This window comes from Botrytis fragariae (assembly GCF_013461495.1).
Source record: "Botrytis fragariae strain BVB16 chromosome Unknown tig00000006, whole genome shotgun sequence".
In the NCBI taxonomy this organism is placed as follows: Eukaryota; Fungi; Ascomycota; class Leotiomycetes; order Helotiales; family Sclerotiniaceae; genus Botrytis; species Botrytis fragariae.
In genome coordinates this window covers 1,882,547-1,906,500 of record NW_023500988.1, presented here as the reverse complement: position 1 = coordinate 1,906,500, position 23,954 = coordinate 1,882,547, and the positions used below count along the sequence as shown (strand labels likewise).

Here is a 23,954-nt window from a genome sequence, read left to right as displayed (position 1 = left end):
TATTAAGAGGAGCAAGGACAGAGAGAAGCTATTGTATTGTATAAGTAGATATGATACAAAGAGCAAAAGAAGGAAGGGGGAAGGGAGAAGGGAGATAGGTGGTAAGTGGCAAGTTGTAGAATATAATAAGTCAAAATTCCCTCTGAACGAGAATATATTTAAAGTACAAGAGAGTGGGAAATTACAAATATTAACAAGTGCGGTCGGAGCCGAGATTAAGAATTAAGAAAATCTCTGTTGCTTCAGACAAATACATAGAAGATGATTCACTCGGGAAGACACAGTAGTCATGAGCCGTAGTTATGGTATCGGCTGAGTACTTTCGGGAGCTGTACTAGGTATTGTTCAATATACCTCTTTGTGGGTCAAGAATAACCAATTCGGAAGATAAATATTTGGACCAATATCACGTATCTTGCTTGATCATCTATTTGAAAAGGCTCCAATTGGGAAGGATGATTGAAAGGTCAAGTTGAGATCTTGGATTCGTTCTTCTCTGTCTGTTTACAATGTTCCGATTTTTCATATTGGTTTGTATCTGTGCATCTGTGCCTCCTGGCTCGAACATTAAGGGGAAATCAAGTACTCTTATCCGAAGTCAACCAATGGTATAGAAATTCACAAGACAAGTCACTATAAACCCATTGATATCCTAAACCACATAGGCAACTTCATCATTGAGATTCATTATACAAATATAGATAGAAAGCCTTTTCCTAAAGAGAGAGAGAGAGAGAGAGAGAGAGAGAGAGAGAGAGAGAGAGAGAGAGAGAGAGAGAGAGAGAGAGAGAGAGAGCTAGCGTGGTATAATTTACCTCAAACCATCTTGTAAATCATACTGACTTTAAAATGTTGACATATCGACAATTTGCAAGTAGGAATTCACACGTAAGAAGATATCAGAAAAGAGTGAATTGTTTATTATGACGCTTCATCTTGGGATTATAATAGATGAAATTGAATGAAAGATAGATTGGAGCTAAAAGATATCAACCATATGAGTGAATTTGACTTTCCTTCTCAAAGCACCTGGGACAAAGTCAAGATATATACGCTGATTATACTTTGAAATTTATTGGAATAGACACTGTATATTATGAGCTCTTGCATGTATTATTAGTCGACTTCTCTCTGGGTGGCTGAATTTACGTCTCATACTCCGAAACCTATCAATGGGTCTGCAGAGTCATATTTTGTGAGATTATTTCACTTACCATCCCCCCTCTAGTCTCAACAAACATAACAATTTAAGAAACCTTCGATGGATAAGATAACAACAAGTAGTTATCAAATTATAAAGAAAGCAAACTAGTCGCATGTCTAATTTGCTTACTCAAATCCGATTCTACCATCACAATTTTCCACTGAGCTACAACTCACTGAGTGGAAAAAGGAAACATGTATCATCGAAAAGTGTAGATATATAGTTGGCAGACGAAAACATAAAAAGAAGTCATCATACATCATTCATAGTTTCTCCACTATCCCTCCTTCTCCTCATACCCCTTCTCGAAGGCAGTATCACGATGCTACTTTGAGGGCTTCCCGCAGCAGCCGATGAACTCCTTAGATATTCCGCATGCATCTCAGCATTTCTTTGTTTACTAGATATAACCCATTCAAAGTCACCCGTGTACTCCTGTCATGTTTTCATCGTTGCACCTACAAGTTGTCCCCTATCATTCGCCTGCCTTGACAAGTGTTTCCGTGAGCTACGATCTCTCATTTCTCGTCCATATCCGTGTCCGCATCCTTGTTGCATATGATCATGATTTATGTTGTTGGTTTGAATCATTGGAGCTGCTATTTCAGTTCTTGTATCATTGATAATCTCATTAAAGTCCCTGAATCTTCCGCACCGGATATGTTGTCTACACAGGTCATTGGACCCGCTCATCCAATAACAATATTGGTCAAATCATAAGCTACCTATGCAGGTAGAGCTTTCTTGGCCAGCAAATCCAGTCTTCCGTGGCATAATTGTAGAGTTGTAACGTCTACAACAGCAGCTTAAAATGTGGGCAATTTACAAAAAATTGAACAAGACCATCGAATCTGGCAAGCGACTGCATTTGCATATTCAACTGCTTTCATAGACCCTGTTAATCCCAAACATCTGATCGATATTTGCACTAAATGGGCTTGAATTGATTTATAAAGGCAGAGAGTTCTTGGATGTTGCAGGATGGTACAAAATGAAAACCAAGTACTATTTAAGGAACAGCCTATGTGACAAGTCTTCAATCTCATTTCTTTGATTCGAGGCTGATGGATATAGATTAAATATTAAATAATTGGTTGTCTTTCCAGTCTGGTGCTTCCAATAGAGGGAACAATGGCAAAGATATATCAAGACTACTTTGGCCAGATAGTGTTTGATGTCTGCATAAAATATTCATATTCTCATAGGATTCCAAGCAGACTTTTTCACAAACTTGGCAACTGAACATCTGATAAGCTCATATATATCGTCGGCCACCGCTGAACAATAAAAAGGATGACCGGCATAGATGACACTGATCAACTCGATAGTAGTTTGCGCTCGATATGGACTTAACTTCGGATACGAGTGTGAGGCATCCCGTAGAAAGTCAATCAGAGATCAAAGAATGATCAACATAGGAATTATACAGAATTGCCTTATGGATGAGATACTTACGCGTATGAAACCTCGCTACAGCGAGGTCAAGCAAGTCGCTACCTACCGGACTGATAGGGCAAATTCTTCATGTTGATAAGTGTCAGTCTCTTTGGTGGTGAAGCAATACTTCCAGTTTATGATGCGTAAGTGACTCAGCATCCTGCCTCTCAGATTACCACATCTGCTACAGATCGCAATGTAATGCAAACCGCTTAGGTCGCGTGTAAATCCCAAATCAGTGAAATCACATATTGGGATTGGTGGGTTGATGAAGGTGTCCTTGTTGAATTGCTACACTGTAGGTATACGAGTTCGAGCTTAAAGTTGTATAAACTCTATCCATATTCAGACAAGCGAGAACATGGTAGCCAGACGAAGACCAACAAGAAGGGATTGATGATTTGATTCTCGAACGACACAGACACAGTCCTGGGTTTCCCAAAGATAGAATAGATATCTTGAGTTAGATGACCGCATTGAACATCTGAATTCACTCTGCGTGTTGGTGAGTCCCGATTGAGGTCGACAAAACTTTCCCAGGGCATCGGGCAATTCTGTACTTTCCTTCCGAGAGTGTTACTGGTACTGTTACTGTCACTGTCACTGTACGATCTGTACTGCCCTATCTTCATACAGAGATAAGTACGAGTAGATGGGAGGATTTGGGTATGTGGCCAGCTGTGTTAGGGTTACATCTCTTGATACTTTCAGCTGGCGTGATGGATCTGTCACATCATCGTGCGACCGGGCTCACGGGATTCAAGCCATCGAGACATAGACTTCATATAGAGAGGTAACATCAATGCAATCAGGGATAGTTTATCAAAACCAAAAAAGCAAATTCCCATAAGGCGATATGGGAAATTCTCCGATTTACCATAGCACAAATCTTCCCCGGAAAAAGCAATTGATAAGACGATGATAACACAATTAATATAAACATCAGACCACAAATTGAACATCTCCAGCTGTTTGAGAAATAACGACCACCATTTTCATGTTTTTATACGAATAAGTTATAACAAGCTCTTATTTACTTTTTCTACTTTGTCTGGGTAAGCACACTAGCAAACAATTCTTCATCATCTACACCGGCGCTATGAATAAAATATACAACGCGACCTACGATACGATGTTTACTTTTGGCCCCAAAAAATGTTTGTTTTTCGTTACAGCCAACGGGATTCAATTACTGTACTGCAATCGCAATGATTTTGATGAAAACCATTCAGTACTTTCCCTTCGTGTCCTACCACCAAAGCGCCATTCTCCCTACCTCATTCCCCCATTCCCTCTCTCTTGCTCCTTCTCTCTCTCTTTCCTTTTGTCGCGCAAGGCCATGAAACCTACTTGAGTCATTGTGACTTCTTGCCGTATTGACTAAGAATAACGTAGGTAGGCAAGTAGGTAGCCTCCAAACAGGTGATGAATGATTAAAAGGCTCAAGTGACGAGGTCAGACCACCGATTTTCTTATCCGCATCCACCTCCGTTCTCTCATACATTCCCTATTGATATCAACCTACTATACCTATTTACTATTACTCCCCTTTATCACATCCTTCCTGCGTGTCATATTTCTAGCATTCTTCTTGTTCTGCTATTCACGCTATGAGAAATCGCACCTATGGCCGAATCTAATATTGTCAACTCTAACCCTCCGCTTCAAGCTCCCCCACCAGACCAGCATTCCTTATCCGAGCAAAGTGAGAAAAAAGCACTCTATCATCCACCTTAGTATGTCACAGCTAACAGCTTTTAGTCAATATTGCAACAAGAGCTGTCCATTCTCAGCTCAACAAATTAATTCTCCTTCGTTTGCCCCTCGCTCTCCCTCCATACACTACGAACCCGTCCATCTATGTCTCGGGCATCCTTCACATTGCGCCAATTTACATTACATTCGAATCACTATGGCAAACTATTATAGATGCTCCCTGCCTTCCACTATCTCTCAACGATGAACAAACAAAATCTGACGGTCTCGGCAGCAGATCGGACTCTGTGGACTCTCAGGCATCGAAAGTCTGCTCAAGAACTCAGTCTCTTCTTTCACACCTCCTTCTTCCTGGTCTCTTGCGATCCGGACGCCTCCAAGCTGACATTCGCACTTTGACTGGAACCCCCGATCATAAGATTGAAGAGCAATTGAAGGCAGTCTCGAATGATGGACGGCTAGCAGAGTTTATTGCACACACAAAGAAATCCGTCCAAAAAAACCCACATGTATTGTTAGCATATGCGTGGGTATTATATATGGCCTTGTTCTCGGGCGGTCGATATCTTCGAGCTTCCCTCAAATCGGCGGGTGGCTTGGAAGGCTTTTGGGAAAGAGACCCCTCTCCCGTGCGCCCCTACGGGGTTACCAGACCTTCAGGATCCGCCCATCCTCCTAGCAAAGTGCAGTCCGAACAAGGATTGCGTCCTTCTGCGCGTCGACTTTCACGTTCCGAGTGTAGTCGGATGATGAAGAAACAAGGTCTCCAGTTCTTCGATTTTGTTGGGGATGAGGATGGCGAAGATATTAAACGCGAGTTTAAAGGGCGAATAGCAGAAGCCGAAGTCCTCTTAACAGATGGCGAAAAGGCCGACATTATCAAAGAAGCGCAAGCAATATTCTCATTCATGGTTATGATGGTTTCTGAACTAGATTCAATATGTGGAACTACGGAAGAACATTTGGAGACAGTGAAATCTTCAGGCTCCACAAGATTACATCGGGAACACAAGCCTCTAAACATGGCGCGGGGCAGTATTGATCTCACGCAGGAACGCCTTTCAAAAATGAGAGAAGAGAAGAGTTCTACTGAAGAAGAACGATTAGAGAGAAAACCAAGTCTCTATGAATCATTTGTTGAAGCTCCCATGGCTAAATTGGTGAGATTTAAAGATGACTTTCCTGGTACAATGAGACCTCTGACAAGAAAGCATTCCATTATCTCTCCCCTCACACAGGGTGGAGCCTCAGAAGAAGAGAATGGTATATATTCGGGGACGGGCCTATTTGTTGGACTCTTAACATTTGGGGGACCGTTAGTAGCATTGACAGCAGCATTTGCAGCTTGGTATTATATTGTGTGATAGACTCTTCGTTTGGATAGAGATTGCATTTGGGATGTGTCTACGACGTTACGAAAGAAGTAAGAGCTTTCGCGGGTGCGTTTGGCTCAGAGCCGTAAGTTGAATGAGGGCATAATGGCTGCTATGGTCATAATTAGATGGCTCTTTTTTCTGTACACTCTTTTAGGATAGCTACAATTTGATACCCCTATTGATCGTTTTCACCACTCATTCTATTCACGCATCACTTTCTTTGCATGCATACCCAAACTTTAACGAAAAGTTTTAATCTATTTCCAATCAAGCTATGCTGTACTTTCCTTTTTTGCTTCGTCTTGTAAACTGACACTTCGAACGAAATTACACAAAGGCCAAAAGCTTCCCCCAAAATCCATGTCGTACCTATGATGTAATTGTCAGTCAAGTCTCTCTTTACATTGGCTGGTATAAAATATTGATGGCTATCTGTTTCTAATAAAGGTTGACCTCATCAAGTTTGCCAGCGTGACATGCCAATATCCCGTGGGCAAAGGTAATAATTGCTCTTCCACCTAGCAAACTACCAAAATGAAAGGACAGTCCATATCAAAATAACATAATACATACCAGTAGTTAGCAGCAACACAAATGCCATCCTCGCCACAGCTTTGTCCTACTTTGTGATACCACAATGCTGGCAAGTACAGCATATCTCCCTTCTCCAAAGTCACATGCATTGGCTGAGCTAGATGCGAGTATTTCGTAGGGTTTCGGGACGGTACATCTGGATCCCAGGTTGCGATGGGCAACTCTACTGAAGGTGAATCTGGTTTGATGGTGAGGGTGGCGGGGTCGGACGTAGAACGGACGTAGGAGGTGGACGGAAGAGGCACTTCATTGATGCAGGGGTGAAAGAGAGGCGGAAGTAGAGTGAAATGTTTTTGTCCGAGGATCTGGACGTAAATGTTTTGGTAAGGGTCTTTGTGGAGAGAGGTGATGGAGTGCGAATTTCCTATCCACTAAATCATGTGTCAGATAAGGTTCTTGGAAGAAGAGGGTGGGCGGTACCCACGAGGTTAATGGCATCAGGATCTTGTTGGAGTGCTATCCTGGCGAAGGATATGTCCTGTTCGACATCAGAGAACAATGAGGAATATTCATTGCGCAGGTTGTCATTCTCTGTTTAATGTTAGACCAGTAAATAGCAGCTGTACGCTGGATATGGTTTCGTACGTGTTTGAGCATATCTCACTTCTTCCTCGTTTCTCTCGTGCAATTCTTGTTGCGAGACAAAGTCGACGAATTCCGGAAAAGATTGAGGTTCTTCCCAAGGCTTCACAAAAACCAAGTCCCCGTCATCGTTGAGGGTGGGAGAGTCGGCGTTTCCATGGGGGGTCACTGCTACGTTCACTTCATGCGATGAGAGTGTGGATCTGAGATAAGATAGTGACCAAGTAGATGTTGCTTTCCACTGGAGTCAAGAGCGTCAACATACGAAACGCGCATACGTTGAGATGTACGGAGTAAGTGTAGCATGGGGTAAAAAAGGGAATAGAGGGGGTGCTTACATCCGAAGCGAAGCCTCGTACTATGAATGGCCGATTCAAGGCAACGAAGCGCATAAATTCGAGGGCCGAAGGTGCCTCATCCAAAATAGTTACTGTGGATGAGTTGAGCTCGTTGTAGGTAGTCAACAAGTCCGTTATTGGATCTGATGAAATGGCGTCCATCTTGGATTTCAAGATGATATTGTTAGTTGTTGGAAGAGTAAAAGGTTGATGTTGCCAAATTCGGTCTCATGGATTTGAGGAGTGAAAGATTTTGATGTGGAGAAAATTTGTGCTGGATGCAATGCCAGGAAAGCATCATATCAATAAAACTTATATCATCGCCACTAACTTCAAAGTTTTTCACTCTGACATGATACTTCCAGGTCGATTCGTTTGAGCGCATTAGAAAATTTCACAGGTTAGGAGATGAGCGGCGAAGGACTCCTTGGCATCGAGAGCAGATCCAAATCATAAAGGCATTCATAATTAAGAGTTGATCTACCTATAAACTCCTATGAATAATACTCTTTACCATTAAAAACTGATGTGCTACATAAAATATACTGATCGCCTAATGCGTCGTGACTGAGTTATAATGACCCTTGGGGTATACCTATTACGCCGAACAAACAATGCAACTCATGCTCCTCGTAATTGACTCGTAGGCACGAATCTTTCACAAAATTGAGACCATGTCGGAAGAAACACTCTCCTCGCTCCGGAAAACACCGATTTATGGCCAATATTCTACTCGTCTTCATCGTCATAATTCTCTTCTACATCTGCCCATCCACAACCCCAACGTCTTCCTCCAGTCTCCCCACCCATTCTTAAATCTCTAGCATCTCTCCCTTCTCTCCAACATCTAACATTCCAGTCATCGTCTGCACAAATAAGTTCGCCATTGCTTGTCCAACTCAGCGAGCTCACTTCTCTTGCATGCCCTCTTATCAGCGCTGTTCCGTGGGTGTAGATAGGTACTGGGTTTTCTGCTGAAGTGTCTTTCCTACTTTCCCAAAGAGCTGAATGAAGTCTTCCAGATCGTGACAAGGACGTGGAGCTTAGAGTTCGGGACTGTTGAGCGACGCCTTCAAGTGGAATAGAAGTATTAGCCTTTGTGCCGAGGTAGCGTTCATCGGTGGGAAATAGAATTGGAGTCCCATCATTGCTACCCACAGCTAGAAGCTCGGAATTGCCATTGACAGGTTTGCGAATCGCAGACTTGATATAAAAGTTGGCAACGTGGAAAGAAGGGTGTCGCAATCCATAGAGTGGGCCTAAGCCTTCTTGAGCTGCCCGTTGAGCTGTTCGTTTTCCATTGCCACTTTCGAACTCGGGTGCATGTCCGAGAATAAGATGCGAGGTCGAATATGCGTAGACAATATTATCCTTACAAACGCTGTAAAACCTGCTTCCGTCGTGACTCATACTGAGAGAGGTAATTCCAAAAGGACGATTGCCGACATGGCTAGGAATTTGTTTAGTGTATGCAACTGGTTGGCCACTTTTCCGCTTGTTGGAACAGTTACGGATATCCCAAAGCTTGACAATAGAATTTGATTCTGATCCCGTGAGCAGCAAGTGCTCTTGACCTGGTGGTAGGAATTGAATACTCGTAACGGATATGTCACCGATGCGTTGTTTTTTAGCAGCGGAAAGAGAGCGCGAATTTGCGGTGGGTTTCGGTTCATGTGAATGTGAACCGTGATGAGCATCCAAAATGCCATTGACATTGCCACAACGTGGAACACTTTCACCTGGTAGCTTCTGCATCTCCATGATCGGGCCGTCATCACCCTTGCACCTTAGGTCCCAAATCTGAACACTACCATCTCTACCCGAAGTTGCAAGCACATTCTTGTTATTCGCTCCCGGTTGAAATCTGACTTGTTTCAGTGTTGCACTATGGTTCGCGAGGATAGAGATTGGCTTTTGTGTTGTCATGTCTGAAACCTTGGCGGAAAGATCTCCGGATGCCGTTGCTATGAAAGAATCATCGTCGGAGAGTGAAAGATCGATAATCGCGTTCTTATGAACCTGCCAGCCGAGGTATACACTGCTGAACGAAGGCTGACCATTCTTCTCAGATTCCACTAATCTAATACGTCCTTCATCATCACCAATGGCTACTAGAGAATTGGTATTCAGACCGGCGTTGCAAAATGGTATGCTGTCCCTGCCACCCAAGAGACTCGAAGTATGGCTCACATCTTCCGGTCTACTGTAAAACGATGCAGTCTCATCTCGCCAATCATTGACAGCGTATGCTAGATTGGCTCGTCTCGATCTGGAAGTGCCCAAGCTCAATTGCAGTAGCCTTGCACTCAAACCACGATTCTCGAAGGGAACAATGCGCTCCAACGGTTCTCTTGAAATAGATTCAATGATATCTTTCCCCTCCTCTCCCTCTTCCTCCACATCTTCAAGAATCGACTGCGATTTTGGATATGAAGAGGTTATCTTCAAAGAACCACGATGCGATTGTCCATATCGAGTTTGGTCTTTAAATGAGCAATCAATGTCTGACCCTATATCCGCACCGACATCACTATGAGTCGTCTTTCTTCTCTTGAATTCTCTAGGCATTGAAACTAATTCCTCGTTTTCCTGACCTGGAAGATCCTCCATGTTGTCGAAAGGTTTTAGGGGGCTAGATTGAGTTCCCTGACGGTTGTTGACTAAGGCCTTAAGGGCTCGGCCGGAAGGTGAAGACATTGACATTGTGGCAGCCTTATTGTCGAAGAATTTCCTAAATCTTCTCGGTGTAATTGATGTTTGTCGCCGTTCCTTTTTTGGTGTTCCCACTCTGATCGAAGGGGGGAGCTTTGGAAGCTGAGGAGAACCCATGGTCATGTCCGGAGGAGAGGATGGCAGATCCATAGAATGCGATGAAGGTGAGAGAGACATAATTACGAATTCGAAAGAAATAACAATTAAAGGTTTACAAGTGATTGTCAAGAAATACGCAACCGCAAAGGCAAAGGTATGCGCATGCACATATCGAGTTGTCAGGTATCTTATGAAGTAGAAGTATAAAATAGCAAAAGCGAAATAGCCACGGAAGAGACGCGAGAAGCATCTATTGGACGTGTGCCACTTTAAACTTAATCCCTGGTTCGCGTTTTATGGATCACGCTACCTAGTTACGATTTTCTTTTCCTCTTATCTCACGATCACGTGTAGATAAGCGTTCCTCTGAAATTTTTTTGATTTCTTCATTGCTGGGAGATTAAGAAAGTGGAATTTACTTTCCTCACGTCACTCAAGTAATTATCTTCGTCACAACCCGACATCATGGGTATCCAGAAGAAGCATGGTAAAGGTCGTCTCGATAAATGGTACAAGCTTGCCAAGGAGAAGGGATACAGAGCCAGAGCTGCTTTCAAATTGATTCAATTGAATAAAAAATATGGCTTTTTGGAGAAGAGTAAAGTTTTGTTGGATCTTTGCGCTGCTCCTGGAGTGAGTACATTCTTTAACATATGTCTGGATTCCGCTAACTTGGTGATGCGATAGTCATGGTGTCAAGTCGCAGCAGAGACAATGCCAGTGAGCAGTTTGATCGTCGGTGTTGATCTTTCTCCCATTAAACCAATTCCTCGAGTTATTACTTTCCAGAGCGATATTACGACCGAGAAATGTCGCGCTACCATTCGTACACATTTCAAGTCCTGGAAGGCAGATACAGTGTTGCACGATGGAGCTCCTAATGTTGGTACTGCTTGGGTTCAGGATTCTTTCAATCAGGCCGAATTGGCCCTCCAATCTTTGAAGCTTGCAACGGAATTCCTCGCGCCAGGCGGTACCTTTGTTACAAAAGTGTTCAGATCCAAAGATTACAACAGTTTGCTCTGGGTTTTCAACCAATTGTTCACAAAAGTCGAAGCAACGAAACCTCCCTCTTCCAGAAATGTTTCCGCGGAAATTTTCGTTGTATGTCAAGGATTCAAGGCGCCAAAGCATCTTGATCCCAAATTCGTCGACCCTCGACACGTTTTTGCAGAACTCTCGGATCCTACACCCAATAATGAAGCCAAAGTTTTCAATCCAGAGATCAAGAAAAGGAAGAGAGACGGTTATGAGGATGATAATATGACACAATTCAAAGAAATTCCGGCCAGCGAATTTATTCAAACAACCGATCCCATTGCCATTCTTGGTAGCATGAATCGCCTCAGTTTTGTACAACCACCAAATGGTGATGTAGCTCTGGCCGCACTGGATAAGCTGCCAGAAACGACCGATGAAATTCGCAACGACTGTGCAGATCTAAGGGTGCTTGGAAGAAAAGAATTCAGAAACCTTTTGAAATGGCGTTTGAAAGTACGAGAAAAGTTTGGATTTGCTACTAAGAAGGGCGCAAAGGCGGAGCCAGAAGAAGTGGCCGAGGTAGAAGATATGGATGAAGAGTTGAAGATCCAGGAGGAACTACAGGCTATGAGCGAGAAGGAGAGCTCTCGCAAAAAGCGTGAGAAGAGAAGAGAAAACGAAAAGAAACAAAGGGAGATTGTTCGGATGCAGTTGCATATGACAGCACCAACAGATATCGGCTTAGAACAAGCAGGACCAAACGGTGAAGGTTCTATGTTTGGACTGAAAGCAATAGACAAGGCCGGTGCTTCAAACAAGATTGCAAAGGGAAAAATGGCAATTTTGAAAGAATCCGACCCTAGAAAGGAGGAAGGTGGATATGCCTCGGAAGATAGCGAGAGCGACGATGAGCAAGATCGACTCGACAGGGAGCTTGACTCGATGTATGAGATGTATCAGGAACAAAAATCAAGTGCCGATGCAAAGTTCCGCGCCAAGAAGGCAAGGAAGGAGCATGAAGATGGTGACTGGGAAGGATTTTCAGCAGCGGAGGAACAGAGTGACGACGACAATCTGGAAGAAGACAGTAGCGATGAATCTGATGACGAAGAGCCTTCCAAACAGTCTTTATTGACTGATTTGGAACGAAATGAGAAGAAAACAGGTGGGCTTTCGAAAAGAGCAACTCAATTTTTCGACCAGGATATCTTCAAAGATATTGGAGGTATCCCTGAAGAGGAATCAGAGGAAGAGGCCGAAGAGGAAGATGAAGGAGTTCAAGCCGATCTCGACGAGCTTATGAAGGATAGAGTGATCGAAGAGGAAGAAGAAGACGAGATTATGGAAGAAGCGCCCGAAGAAAGTGATAGCAGCGATGATGAAAATGGTTTCGAAGTCGTCAAACGCAGAGAGGGTGAAGAACAGTGGGAAGATGAAGAACCTAAAAAGGATGGACGATTAGGTATGTGGTTTCTGATTCCGGGGCTCTTACAAATTTGCTAACATGACCTCCCATAGACATCGACATCATCACCGCCGAGGCTATGACCCTCGCTCAGCAAATCGCTTCTGGTCAAAAATCCATGTACGACCTCGCCGATGAAAGCTTCAATAAATATGCGTTCAAAGACCGTGACGGTCTTCCCGACTGGTTCCTTGACGACGAAGGCAAGCACGATAAACCGCATCGCCCAATTTCGGCTGCCGGTGCTGCAGCCATCAAGGAGAAGCTGCGCGCACTGAACGCTCGACCAATCAAGAAGGTCCGCGAAGCCAAAGATCGTAAGAAGTTCAAGGCAGCGCAGCGACTCGAAAAATTGAGGAAGAAGTCTGCATTGTTAGCTGATGAGGAGGGCATGACGGAGAAGGAGAAAGCGAATAGTATTGGAAAGCTGATGAGCAAAGCGGCAAAGAAGAAACCAAAGCAAAACGTGAAGGTTGTGGTCGCTACTGGTGGTAATAGAGGAATTGCGGGTAGACCAAGGGGTGTCAAGGGTAAATACAAGATTGTGGATGCTAGACTGAAGAAGGATGTTAGGGGTCTCAAGAGAGCGGCTAAGAAGAGAAAGTGATCTATTAATTAGTGGCGTTTAATGTTGGGTATGAGAATGAGGATGCGTTTGTACAACACATTAAGAAGAAAACTCACACAAGTGTCTGGAAACAACAATACACTTGATAATCGATATATCATGCTTCAACACATTATGGACAGAAGAAGTGTGCACCAAAATATAAGCCTGAGAGATTACCTATGTTCTATTTCCACTTGCGAACTACACCGTTGTTATGGTGCCATGAAATCACGAAGTCTAAGAGATCATTAAAAGTTAAATTTGGAGTGGAAGATTGAATGAAAGTATTATGAGCTTTATAAAAGAGGTTCATTCAACCTCGATATGCAATTTGTTTCTTTGGTAGTCTGCTTTCATTCTCAAAGCTGATCCAGAACCCTCTAAAATTATTGTTTGGTTTATTATGTACCCCAGTTGAGCAAGACGTATCGATTAGTAACCGGGGTTTCCTGACCTTTGATCTACATGTTCCTTTGGGCTGGATAGATACAAATATACGCATAACCATCGCCTCTAGTATGGCCAGTATAATACAATGATCAAGCAATAGCGCCATTCCTCCAAAGATTTGGGTATCCCATCCGGTTCTTGAAAAAAGCAATTCCAAAGTTAACCTCAACTCCTGTTCTCCTGTTATCACCCCTGAAATCATGAATCAAATGCTTGGTAAAGCTGTTAGTCGAGGAAAGAAAACTCCCACGAGCACAAAGGTGGACGCATTGTCTCAACCTAAAATGGTCTTTCATAGCAAGGCGATGGCGATCATAGAAAGGAGAAGGAAAAGAGATATCGAGCCATGAGGTCCAGCGGTTGCTGCCGTGGTAGCTTCGCTCTTTTTGTACACTGTCTGATTGTTCGTCTCATTCTTTTGGTTGCTGAAGAAATATGTACTTGCTGAAACATTACCATTGTTTCCATCCGGATTGGGGGCTGAAGTTTGGTCTGGAATGGCACAAACGGCATTCTCAGCCCTAGGGTCTTTGCATCGTTTTGTCAGACCTATCTCGCGCATTGGATCCGAGGAATTAAAGTAGGCTTTCACATAGCTAACAGAGATGACCGCATCGTGTGACGGCGGACCTGAGGACCACAAAGGGTTCCCATTGCTCCATTGTGTGATAATCATATGACCAGGCGATGTCGGAACTGCGGTGCTGTTCATCTCTGCCAGGATTTGCCCATCGGCATAAAATATGACATTTCCTGGGATAAAGTCGATACGATATTCGTGGTAGCCAGTAGTCGGGTTAAAGGGAAGGTTTGCCACAACATAGTTGCCAGTGCCGGCAGCATTGTAGCCAGCTTGGACTGACTGCACCGATTGTAGAACAAGATTGACAGGGAATGTATTGTTTTCAACGTCAAACTGGGAAGAAAGAAACTCCATATCAATCTCTTGGCTGTCGTTAAAGTACTAAATCATAATTAGTATCTGAATCATAGATGTATCTGCTTGGACAAGAAGAACTTACCCAGAAGAAAGCAGCACATGTACCAGGAGCTAAGGTCAATTTCATAGCAGCTCTGTATGTTCCCCAGAGTAAATCTTCACGGGCAGAATCTATCTCCGCAGTCTGAACAAATCCATTGGCAGGATCACCTCCACTAACGGTGAGCTGTACACCAGGATCAACGCCAAATTCCCCATCTCCAGACCATGTATTCTCATTAAGTATAGGATTTGACGTGACCTGTTCAATGCTGTAGTTCATACCGTAAGGACCACGTCCAGCAGCAGCCGACATATTAAACTGTTGTCGTCTCCAGTCCGAATCAAGAGTGATATTGGGAATGTGCAAGAAGTCAGACTCGATAAGGTCAGTAAAGATGTAAGGTTCCACAGAGTCGCCGATGGAGGATGAATAGCCGCATTCACAGTCTGCAGCCGCATGGCCTGCGAAGGACAGGACTATTGGGATAATGAATCGCATTTTAAATGAGACAGAATCTTTGGGATGAATGATATTGTTATTGTATGCGGTCAAGGCAAAGTGGTACAACGAAAACAAACAAGTATCTTCTCTTGATGTACAGGTTGTAGTGTTATCGCCAAATTGCACTGCGTTTGAAATGAAAGCGAAAATTCACCTGTTGACTGAACGGGACAGAAAGTACAAAGTCAAAGGGGAAAAAAGAGTGTTTGATTTGTACTTGTCGGAAGATAGCCTTTGCCAGATGGTTTTATGGAAAGATCACCACGGCATGATGGGTGAAGAAGTAGTCGTCGTTGTAGTCGTGAAGATGAGGGGTTGACGAATGGTGGGCAGTGAGTAATGGGAGGACGAAGGTTGATTATTAAAGAAAGAGGCAGTTTTTGAGAAAGAGAAGAGTAAATGATTGACGGAAAGAGATAGTGAGTTGATGGAAGTCTGCATTAAGAGGATGAACGAAAGTATATCAAAGGGATGAAAAGAGAGTGATGGAAGAAGAAAGAGCGTATGGTGTATCAGACGTATTGTGTGTTGTAGGTGAAAGTGAAGTTAGAGGCAAGAGCAATTAAAAATCAAGACTGGAAGTGGAAATGGAAGGTATATGGATGTGAATATGAATATGTATGTTTACTATTCTCCTCCATAAATATAAGATGATTTACCTACCTACCTACCTACTTTGATCTTTCTGCGCGCGAATCCGATGAAGAAATTGGTAAATACGTACCTGTATTTTATATTGTGTTATACCATAATCATAATCATAATCATATTGTTAGTAAGGTAGGAGGTATGCAACACAACGCAACACAACGCAACGCAAATCAAATGCAGGAACGAAACCCCTCCACATTCACTCCTCACACGGGGTTCCATACTTTTGTCCTTTCCCTCTCCTTCTCTTGCTCTGACCCTTACCGTTCTTCATATCCATCTCTCCACTGACACTTCCTTGTGATCCCCTAACAGTATAGAACTAATAAGATTCTTTGATGCTCGATTATCTATCGTTTGCATGTGAGTGTTTGTTACCACTCACTTCATTCCTTCCACCTACCTAGAAAGGTATTGCAGAGTGAACGGGAGATCGATGTGATACAAATCTGCGTTTCATCCAACCATGTAGATTTGGCAACACGGCTCAATGTTGCACAGATTGAATCGACACTCCATCAGTGGAAGACAAAGAGGTCTTTAAACGCTCCATTGTCTGCACTGAATAAGACGGTCTACCTACATCGATAAAAAGATACTCTATTTCCCCGAATTCTATTATAGCAGAGTTTTGGAAGAAGTTCACAAGATAGAAAGAGAAATCATCCATTGAGTGAAGGTGATGAATAACGTTTGTTGACACTCTACTCTAGAGGATACGAATAATTGGCTTCTAGCTACATATCGTACTAGCTTGCATTCATTTACCACACAGCCAACCAATAAAACCAGACGAAAAATCAGAGGGAAAATTTATCCCTGACATCAAAGCACATCCCCCCCTCCCCCGCATGTCATACTTGAAATTGTCAAAAGAATTGACTTTAGACACTGCGAGCTAGTCCCATCATCGTTCATCGCCGTGCACTTATTACTGGGTCATGATGAAGACATGAAGTCATCGAACAAATGAGCTAAGAATCTAAAACTTTCTCAAAATCTACTCGCTTGTCTACTCTTACTACTTCATTGGGCGTCTTGCTGAAATCACATGTACAATAATTAGATTTGATAACTTCCATCACAAGGCGCAGGTGCCAAAGATCATTTTATGAGACTGCTTAATGCAACACAACATATTTACCCAATCAGAACATAAAGAGTAGACAGACCACATGTTAATCTCCTCCGATTGCACCCAGTTGTAACTAAAAATTGTAACCAAGAATAACTCCTACATTGATTTGGAAAAAGATTGAGGGCTCACAGGTTGTTCGTTTGTCAACACCAGGCATAACAGAAAGACGGATAGAACTAGGCTTTGGAGATGAAAGAGACTTCCTCACTCGGCTACATGCATTCACCACCCGCCACGTAAGTTATTGTTCACGTCACGTTTCACTGCGCATTGAGTTTAAAAGGGTCAGAAGACGAGGTGTGGGAGTAGACATATAATATTGATTGATAAGACGCTGGGATGTCGCCTCGTTTTGCGAGAGAAGCAACGATTAGACCAAGAATGCTGAGATACTGACTATCTATACATACACCGATCAGCCCAATCACCATTCACCATCAGGTGACATTAAACCTTTCGTGCCCAAGTTGCCATTTCTCAAGTACTAACCAACCAACCAATTCCAATTTCCGCCTCTCCTTCATGCAAATAAAATCCATCAAAACATTTCGCAAATAACTATGACCAAGAAAGCGCAAAAGAAGAGAGAAAGTAAAAACAAACTCAAAAACCAAATGTATATCGAACAAGGTACAAGGTATCTGAGCTGAAATGGATGACCAAGAGGAGAAACAAAAACAATTAAAAATTGGTAGTGCTAATAGGACAAGGGCAGAAGCAACACCAGTGGGCCAGCCATGAGTATGAGTGTAGAGACATTAGGTGCGCGAGAGCGCGATGATATATGAGACGAAAGTGAAGAAAAGCCCAGTATGCCCGACCAGCCCCGTATTGTTGCCCGTGACCCGAGAAAGATTTGCTCATGAAAAAGTGATATCCGAAAGTAAAATCGCTATATGCAAAGAAAGGAAAAAGGAAATGCCAAAGATAAACCGTCGACCCTCGTCAAAGCCAATAGTGTGAGATGAAAAAGAGATGAGGGATATCAAAACCGAGTCTAACAAGGAAAATAAAAAAGGAAATCATAGCAATCATTAAAAAAAGAACTCAATCTTAGTACACGCTATCATCAGCGTCATCCATCCCTTGAGAAATCATGGAGGGCGTTGAAACGTCCGATACTTCCATGTCGTCCTCGTAGCCGACAAGGGCTTGAGAATGAAGTCGGAAGGAGTCACCCATGAGTTTTGTGATTCTATAATATGTTAGCATGATGTATATTTGATGATGAACGTTATTGTGACTTACCCCCAAACGACAACTTCATCAAGCATGCTACCCCAGACACGAGCGACGGTAGAGCTAAGCTTGGAGCTATAGCCTACAGAATCATCGTCAAAGAGGGCTCGGATCTTGTTTTGCATGACCAATTCCTCCTCAGTCGGAGGCTCCTCGTCATTTTCCAGGCGATAGAGCCACAGGCTGAGGATGACCATGAGATCCAAGCCACAAAGAGGATGTTCGATACTCCAGTTGGTAGCCGACGTCCTAGCAACCCAGCGAATTCCCTGAACGGCTGCAGTTTCAATGCAATTGTAGCATTCTTGAATGACTTTGATCATCTCGCTGGACCTCTTGACCTTGTCCCTAGCATTTGACATGGCAGCAGCAACTTCATAAGAATCATGATACCTCAGAACTTCTTGAATTGATTTAAGGTCAACCTCAAGACGAGCCTTGGCATTGCGGAACAGGGCCATAGCATTAAAGATCAATGGATGTCCTTTGTGAGGGGCATTGAGTGGAACTGAAACAATCTCCGGCTCACAAAGGTCAAGTGATTTCTCCCAGGTCTCCAACGCCAGACGGAGTTTGAATTCCAAGACCATATCTTGAAGTGCTTCCGGGCTGCGCTTATGGTACCAGATCTCAAGGAAAAGCGCATTGATCATAACACGAGTTGCGAAAGCACTGTAGCGTAATGATTCGCCCTGAAAGAGGTTATCGTGAGCCTCCATGAATGATGGTATATCGGCAGCTTTGAGGTGTTCTTTCCAGGTAGTTTCGTCGGAAACATTAAGATTCCACATCGCTTCAGTCGAGGGAAGCTGTAGATCTTCAAACTCGTTAAAACTGATAGCGGGCGTATGGTTGTATGTCAATGTCAATAAGCCAAAGAAGATGTATACTGCATAGTACGTGCGTCGACAGCCCTCATCTTCCACCCATTCGGATCTGGTAGGCGCAGCATCTTCTCGAGCGTCGGTGCGAAGCTTCAGCTCGTAACGATTACCAGCAACCATGTTAGCGAGTAAACTCTTGATCGAGCAAGCCCATTCCAACCCCTTTGGATCTCCACTCCAGCTTGCGAAAATCATGTTGAGAAGTGAGCTTTGCATGGTCCACAAAGGACACTTGCGTGAGCTGAAATTCTCCTTGTTTTGTAAAAACTGATTTACGAGAACCTTGGAACCAATGTGCATCATATATGCATGGTCTTGATCGAAGGCATAAAGAGCGCCAATGGATAGCACAGCAAGGAGAAGTGGTGGTGAGACTTGCGTTGGTTTAAAAGTTGAAGGGTGCAAGAAGGGTAGGTGATGATGGAATAAGCTGAAGTAGGTCGAAAGAAATCGGTTCAACGATGCCAACGGGGGGAGACGAAAGCCTTCTGGAATTGCTCGTTCACTATCATGGCCACGGATATTGTCCAAGATGATGTTGCGTTCTTCGTCGCCAGTGACTTGAGGTGCTCTCATCGTTGCTGCTTCGGAACGGGGCTGTATTGGTGACAATTGGGGGGTGGAAGCCATTGAGGGTGGCAATGAATCAATCATGGACTGTAACGCGGGGACGAGTCCATTATAGCTTGACGACGCCTTGTGCTTTACGATAGGTGGAAGCTGATTAGGATGAGGTTGCATCGTACTACCGCTTGTATAAGACGTCTGGGAATCTTGAGAACCAGAAGCGCCCGAGGTGATTGAATGAGACTTTGGCTCCGTTACAGACTGCGGCATGAAAGAATCCCACGGGACCTGGGGAAGCGAAATCGCCCCCGAAGGATATGTGACGGATGGTTCCATGAGCGGAGTTCCATTATGAGAGAAAGCCATTCCAGGTCTATTCTCATATGGGCCTACGCCTGCGTTGCGCATTGCTGCAGTAGCTTTGTGGTGAAGGTCGGTCATCAACATAGCGGCAGTCTCTAGGTCAACTAACCCATCACTACTGGCCTCGATCTGTTCAAGGGCCGATGTGTCAATAGCGATGGCTGATTTGGCTGAGCCGGATACCACGGATGCCTTGGGGCCGGCACGTCGCTTTACATCACTATGTAAAGGAATACCTCCATCTTTGGCGTGTACGGTTCGATCATGTCGGAGCAACAAATCGCGTCGCACAAAGGTACTTCTACACTTCATGCACTTGAATGGACGCTCCTTAGTATCTGCGACGATGATGTTAATATGTTATTCAATTGTCGCGATGGAATTGTAATGGTGTAATCGTCGTCGCAATCCAGTGTTGATAAATCAACCACGCGATTCGATTCAAGGGGGGGGAAGGCTGAAAGGAGTGTAAGGAACACCAAAAACTTACGTGATCTCTCATGTCTACTACGATGTTCACTCCTGCTGAAAGCTCTATTACAAAATTGACATTTGTACTTCTTCTCCGGAACAAGGGACGACTTCCTTATTGTTGACGTTGATGATGCACCCGCAGGCAAGATATTTAAGGCTGCGACAGGCATCGTGTTCGAGGAACTCTTCTGACTTGACTTGACTACACGCTTCGCACTCGATATTAAGCTTCGAAATGATTCACAGATCGATGGTTGAATATCGACTGACTCGCGGAGGAGGGGCGTAAGGTTTAAAGTGTGTATTGCTTGATGTATGAATTGTTCATTTGATGTGGACTTATTGTCATAGATGGATGGGTATATTTGGGGGTATTGATTCGATGGCAGAGGCCGTGTGGAATTGGTTAAAGAGTGTAAAACCACGGGGTCGCGTCGACGAAAGATGGAGATATTCAAAGGTTCAGAGTCTCGAGGGGTTGATGGAATGAGAATTAAGTGTGTGAATGACAATCACGAAATACTAAGGAGGAATGTTTTGATAAAAATTGGAAGAAAAAACAAGAGTGTGTTTGATGAAAAGATGATGGAATGAATGAGGGGTGAAAGCTGTTAAAAGAGAGGGGATGGGAGAGGGGAGGGGGACTGATGGGAATTTTAGTGAAAGGTGAAGGTGGGTGTGGATCATCTCGAGAGAACCCGCTGAGTTAGCGAGTTAGCGTGAATTTCTTATGCAAAAAAATAAAAAAATGATTATTTTCCCTGGGACGTGTTATTCTTGTTCTCGTTCATGATGATGTTCATATCTGGGCATTCATGATTATGCTTATGATTATGATTATATTTATGTTCCTGTTCCTGTTCTTGTTCCTGTTCTTGCTCTTGTTCTTGCTCTTGTTCTTGTTCTTTAATAATCTATATGAAATCGAGATAGATAAATACTAGGTGTAGTTTATAAATACCAGGTATAGTTTGTAAATACCAGGTATAGTGTATCAAATTTGTTCAAAAGTTATGAGAGCTAGAAAATTAGGTGATGTACGACGTAGGTATTCTCAAGTACCAGGTACTAGGTAATCATCCAGCAGACGGTTCTTTTGTTCTTCCATTCCCTTGTATCTCTCTCTAGATCTTACACCATCTTCGTCTTCTATTATACTCCTCCTCATATCCTAATGCAAACCCAATCTCAATCCAACCCCCAACATAATCAATCCCATTCGGATTCGGCAATCAAACATCTCTTGTGTGAGTGCTTAGGTACCTACCTACCTATTAGGTATATACCTAGGTCGGTATGTGATGGAAATTTTCATAAAAGGAGGAATAGCATCAAGGCATGTCGCGTCGGAAGGAAGTGATAGTGGAGGTATAAAGTAGATACTAAATGCTCGATAGAGTAGGTACGCGCAGTGAGATCGCGCCGCCACCCCCCTTTGAATGATTAATACCAGGGTTTTACTTTTGATTATGATTCTTGTTCTTATTTTGCTTAGTCCCGAGTATCAATTAAATTTCTTCTCCGAAAGAAAGAAAGAAAGATAATAAGATAATAGCGGCACTGGTTTGAGAGAGCTATTGGGTTTAATTGAATCAGAATATTAGCCTAGGTACGTACAACTAATTGAACTGTGCACACTGCACTGCACAGTCTGCGCTGCACTGCTGCACTTCCCAATTTAACTTCAGCTGGTACTTGTAACTTGTTGCATAATTCGCAATGTTTGAGGTGGTTGGTTAGAAAACTGGATTGGACTCGAAAATCTGGAGGAGGGAGTCAAGTTTTGTTGTTGCTTGCTGTTGTTCAATGACTGATCTCGCCATCCGATCTATTATTTATAGCTTGGAGGTTTTCGGGGCGAAACAAGCTTAGGGATGGGATGGGATGGGATGGGATGGGATGGGATGGGATGGGATGGGATGGGATGGGATTGGATTTGGATTTGGATTTGGATTTGGATTTGGATTTGGATTTGGATTTAGATTTCATATGGTCTGGTACGAAAGGTAAGGTTGGGTCTGACATGCTACGATAGGCATGATTTGCAATTGGTATGTGGTGTCGCGTGTATTTGGCTTTGCATCCTTCTATAGCTAGGGCCCAGGGGCAGGGATAGTGTGTGGGTAGGTGGGAGGTATCTCGATTCTAAATTGATCTTGAGACTTATTACGATGCTACGGTAGTGGTCATGGGATCTCGGGAAAGATGGCAGTAGATGGCGATAGATGGCAAAAAAGCCTTGGTTGATTTACCTAGGTAGTAGGTACTTGCCATCTATCCAGGTAGTAGAACCTTACGAGTCAAGCATTATAACACACACCCTATATCCAACCCCCCCCCCCCCCCCTTCCCACATAAATCCTCCCCGCCCTTTCTCTCCCTACACCGTCCCTCGAACACCACTAACAAGTATCTTATCTATTTCGAAACTTCGAAAGTCGGTATGAGATATGAGAGTCTACAATGCTTACATTGCTGACTAGTAGTATGACTACCCAACTTAAGTCGAAGGCTGTAAGTGCCAGCGCAACAGCCCAACAGCTCAACAGCTGTTGATAATTCACCGCGAATAAGGTTCTATTCGCATCGTCTTGTAAGTTGTAACCCCACGTACGCAGTACATCAGTACATCCCACCAGTTGGCCGCTTCCCACAGGCCTGCCATCACAGCCCATCTATTCAGCCCATTCAACTGCAAAGGAAATTGTCAAACTACCCAACACGGCTTGCCCGCTTTAAATCTAAGAATAACGCCATCGAACATTGGAACATTGGCATTGGGTATTTGGGGGGGCATGGAACCTGTGGACCTTGGGAAAAGTCAAAAAAGGGTCTGCAAGAGAGATACAGATTATCATTATTGGAGACTCCTCGGATACCTTTGAAAAAAGCAAGTCACTCCCGCATCAAATCATTGTTGGGGCTTATCATTAAATTTTATCCCAAATTTTATCCCTAATCTTATCCCAAATCTTATCCCAAATTCGAAAATCCTTTTCTTTCTTCATTTATTTCTTTTCTTCTCTTTTCTTTTCTTTTCAAACATGCACTCTTTTCTTAACCCACTGGAAAATATCCCCCCCCCCTCCTCTTACCCCTCTACCAGGAGCGGGGAATGTTGGTAAGGAACAACGCAGAATTTCAATCGTTGTCAGCCCACTATCTTCTTCTTCGCCGTAAACTCGATGTTATTGCCTTTCTTGTATTTTATGCTTTTGATCTCACCGCCATGCTACCCATTTCACGAACCCTCGCTGCTTTTGATTGCAACGTACATGATAATCAATATTGCGTTTCCAATATTTGGCTGATTCCCATTGGTTCAGAATATGCACATCTGTTACTGTAGCTACTGGCTGTTTATTGTCTATTCTTTTATGGCTGGTATTCGTCGCCCTTCATTTCCAATCAATTCAATGATGATTTCATGCTCGACTGTCCATCCAAGTTAACTCATAATTTGTGATCAACACATAGATAGACATTAGTCTGATGGATGATCCCGTTATTCGATTAGAGGACAAACGATATGCCAGGTACGCGAATAAACCATCATCAGCATCCACTCGCATTAAAATCCTTTCTAATTT

General features: G+C 43.4%; 6 protein-coding genes across 6 annotated transcripts; 2 read left to right on the top strand and 4 right to left on the bottom strand.

Annotated features, from left to right (window-relative positions):
- Nucleotides 1-4,267: 4,267 nt before the first annotated feature.
- Nucleotides 4,268-5,721, top strand: Bfra_001755 (putative heme-binding peroxidase protein; the record flags this gene model as incomplete). The annotated part of the gene is made up of 2 exons (XM_037332180.1): nucleotides 4,268-4,346; nucleotides 4,403-5,721. 2 exons carry the CDS (start codon nucleotides 4,268-4,270, stop codon nucleotides 5,719-5,721), a joined length of 1,398 nt encoding a protein of 465 aa, XP_037196334.1.
- A 284-nt stretch (nucleotides 5,722-6,005) lies between these two features.
- On the bottom strand, nucleotides 6,006-7,409 carry Bfra_001754 (putative phospholipase a2 protein; the record flags this gene model as incomplete). Its single annotated transcript, XM_037332179.1, has 5 exons — nucleotides 6,006-6,102; nucleotides 6,307-6,698; nucleotides 6,752-6,858; nucleotides 6,913-7,150; nucleotides 7,248-7,409. 5 exons carry the CDS (start codon nucleotides 7,407-7,409, stop codon nucleotides 6,006-6,008), a joined length of 996 nt encoding a protein of 331 aa, XP_037196333.1.
- Nucleotides 7,410-7,976: 567 nt separating this feature from the next.
- Nucleotides 7,977-10,136, bottom strand: Bfra_001753 (putative wd domain protein; the record flags this gene model as incomplete). The annotated part of the gene is made up of 1 exon (XM_037332178.1): nucleotides 7,977-10,136. One exon carries the CDS (start codon nucleotides 10,134-10,136, stop codon nucleotides 7,977-7,979), a length of 2,160 nt encoding a protein of 719 aa, XP_037196332.1.
- Nucleotides 10,137-10,523: 387 nt separating this feature from the next.
- Bfra_001752 (putative et-dependent rrna methyltransferase spb1 protein) lies at nucleotides 10,524-13,111 on the top strand (the record flags this gene model as incomplete). Its single annotated transcript, XM_037332177.1, has 3 exons — nucleotides 10,524-10,691; nucleotides 10,746-12,501; nucleotides 12,558-13,111. The coding sequence occupies 3 exons, from the start codon at nucleotides 10,524-10,526 to the stop codon at nucleotides 13,109-13,111; spliced, it is 2,478 nt and encodes an 825-aa protein (XP_037196331.1).
- Nucleotides 13,112-13,856: 745 nt separating this feature from the next.
- Nucleotides 13,857-15,045, bottom strand: Bfra_001751 (putative glycoside hydrolase family 16 protein; the record flags this gene model as incomplete). The annotated part of the gene is made up of 2 exons (XM_037332176.1): nucleotides 13,857-14,528; nucleotides 14,587-15,045. 2 exons carry the CDS (start codon nucleotides 15,043-15,045, stop codon nucleotides 13,857-13,859), a joined length of 1,131 nt encoding a protein of 376 aa, XP_037196330.1.
- A 2,845-nt stretch (nucleotides 15,046-17,890) lies between these two features.
- Bfra_001750 (putative c2h2 finger domain protein) lies at nucleotides 17,891-20,534 on the bottom strand (the record flags this gene model as incomplete). The annotated part of the gene is made up of 3 exons (XM_037332175.1): nucleotides 17,891-18,032; nucleotides 18,086-20,228; nucleotides 20,381-20,534. The coding sequence occupies 3 exons, from the start codon at nucleotides 20,532-20,534 to the stop codon at nucleotides 17,891-17,893; spliced, it is 2,439 nt and encodes an 812-aa protein (XP_037196329.1).
- Between the last annotated feature and the right edge of the window lie 3,420 nt (nucleotides 20,535-23,954).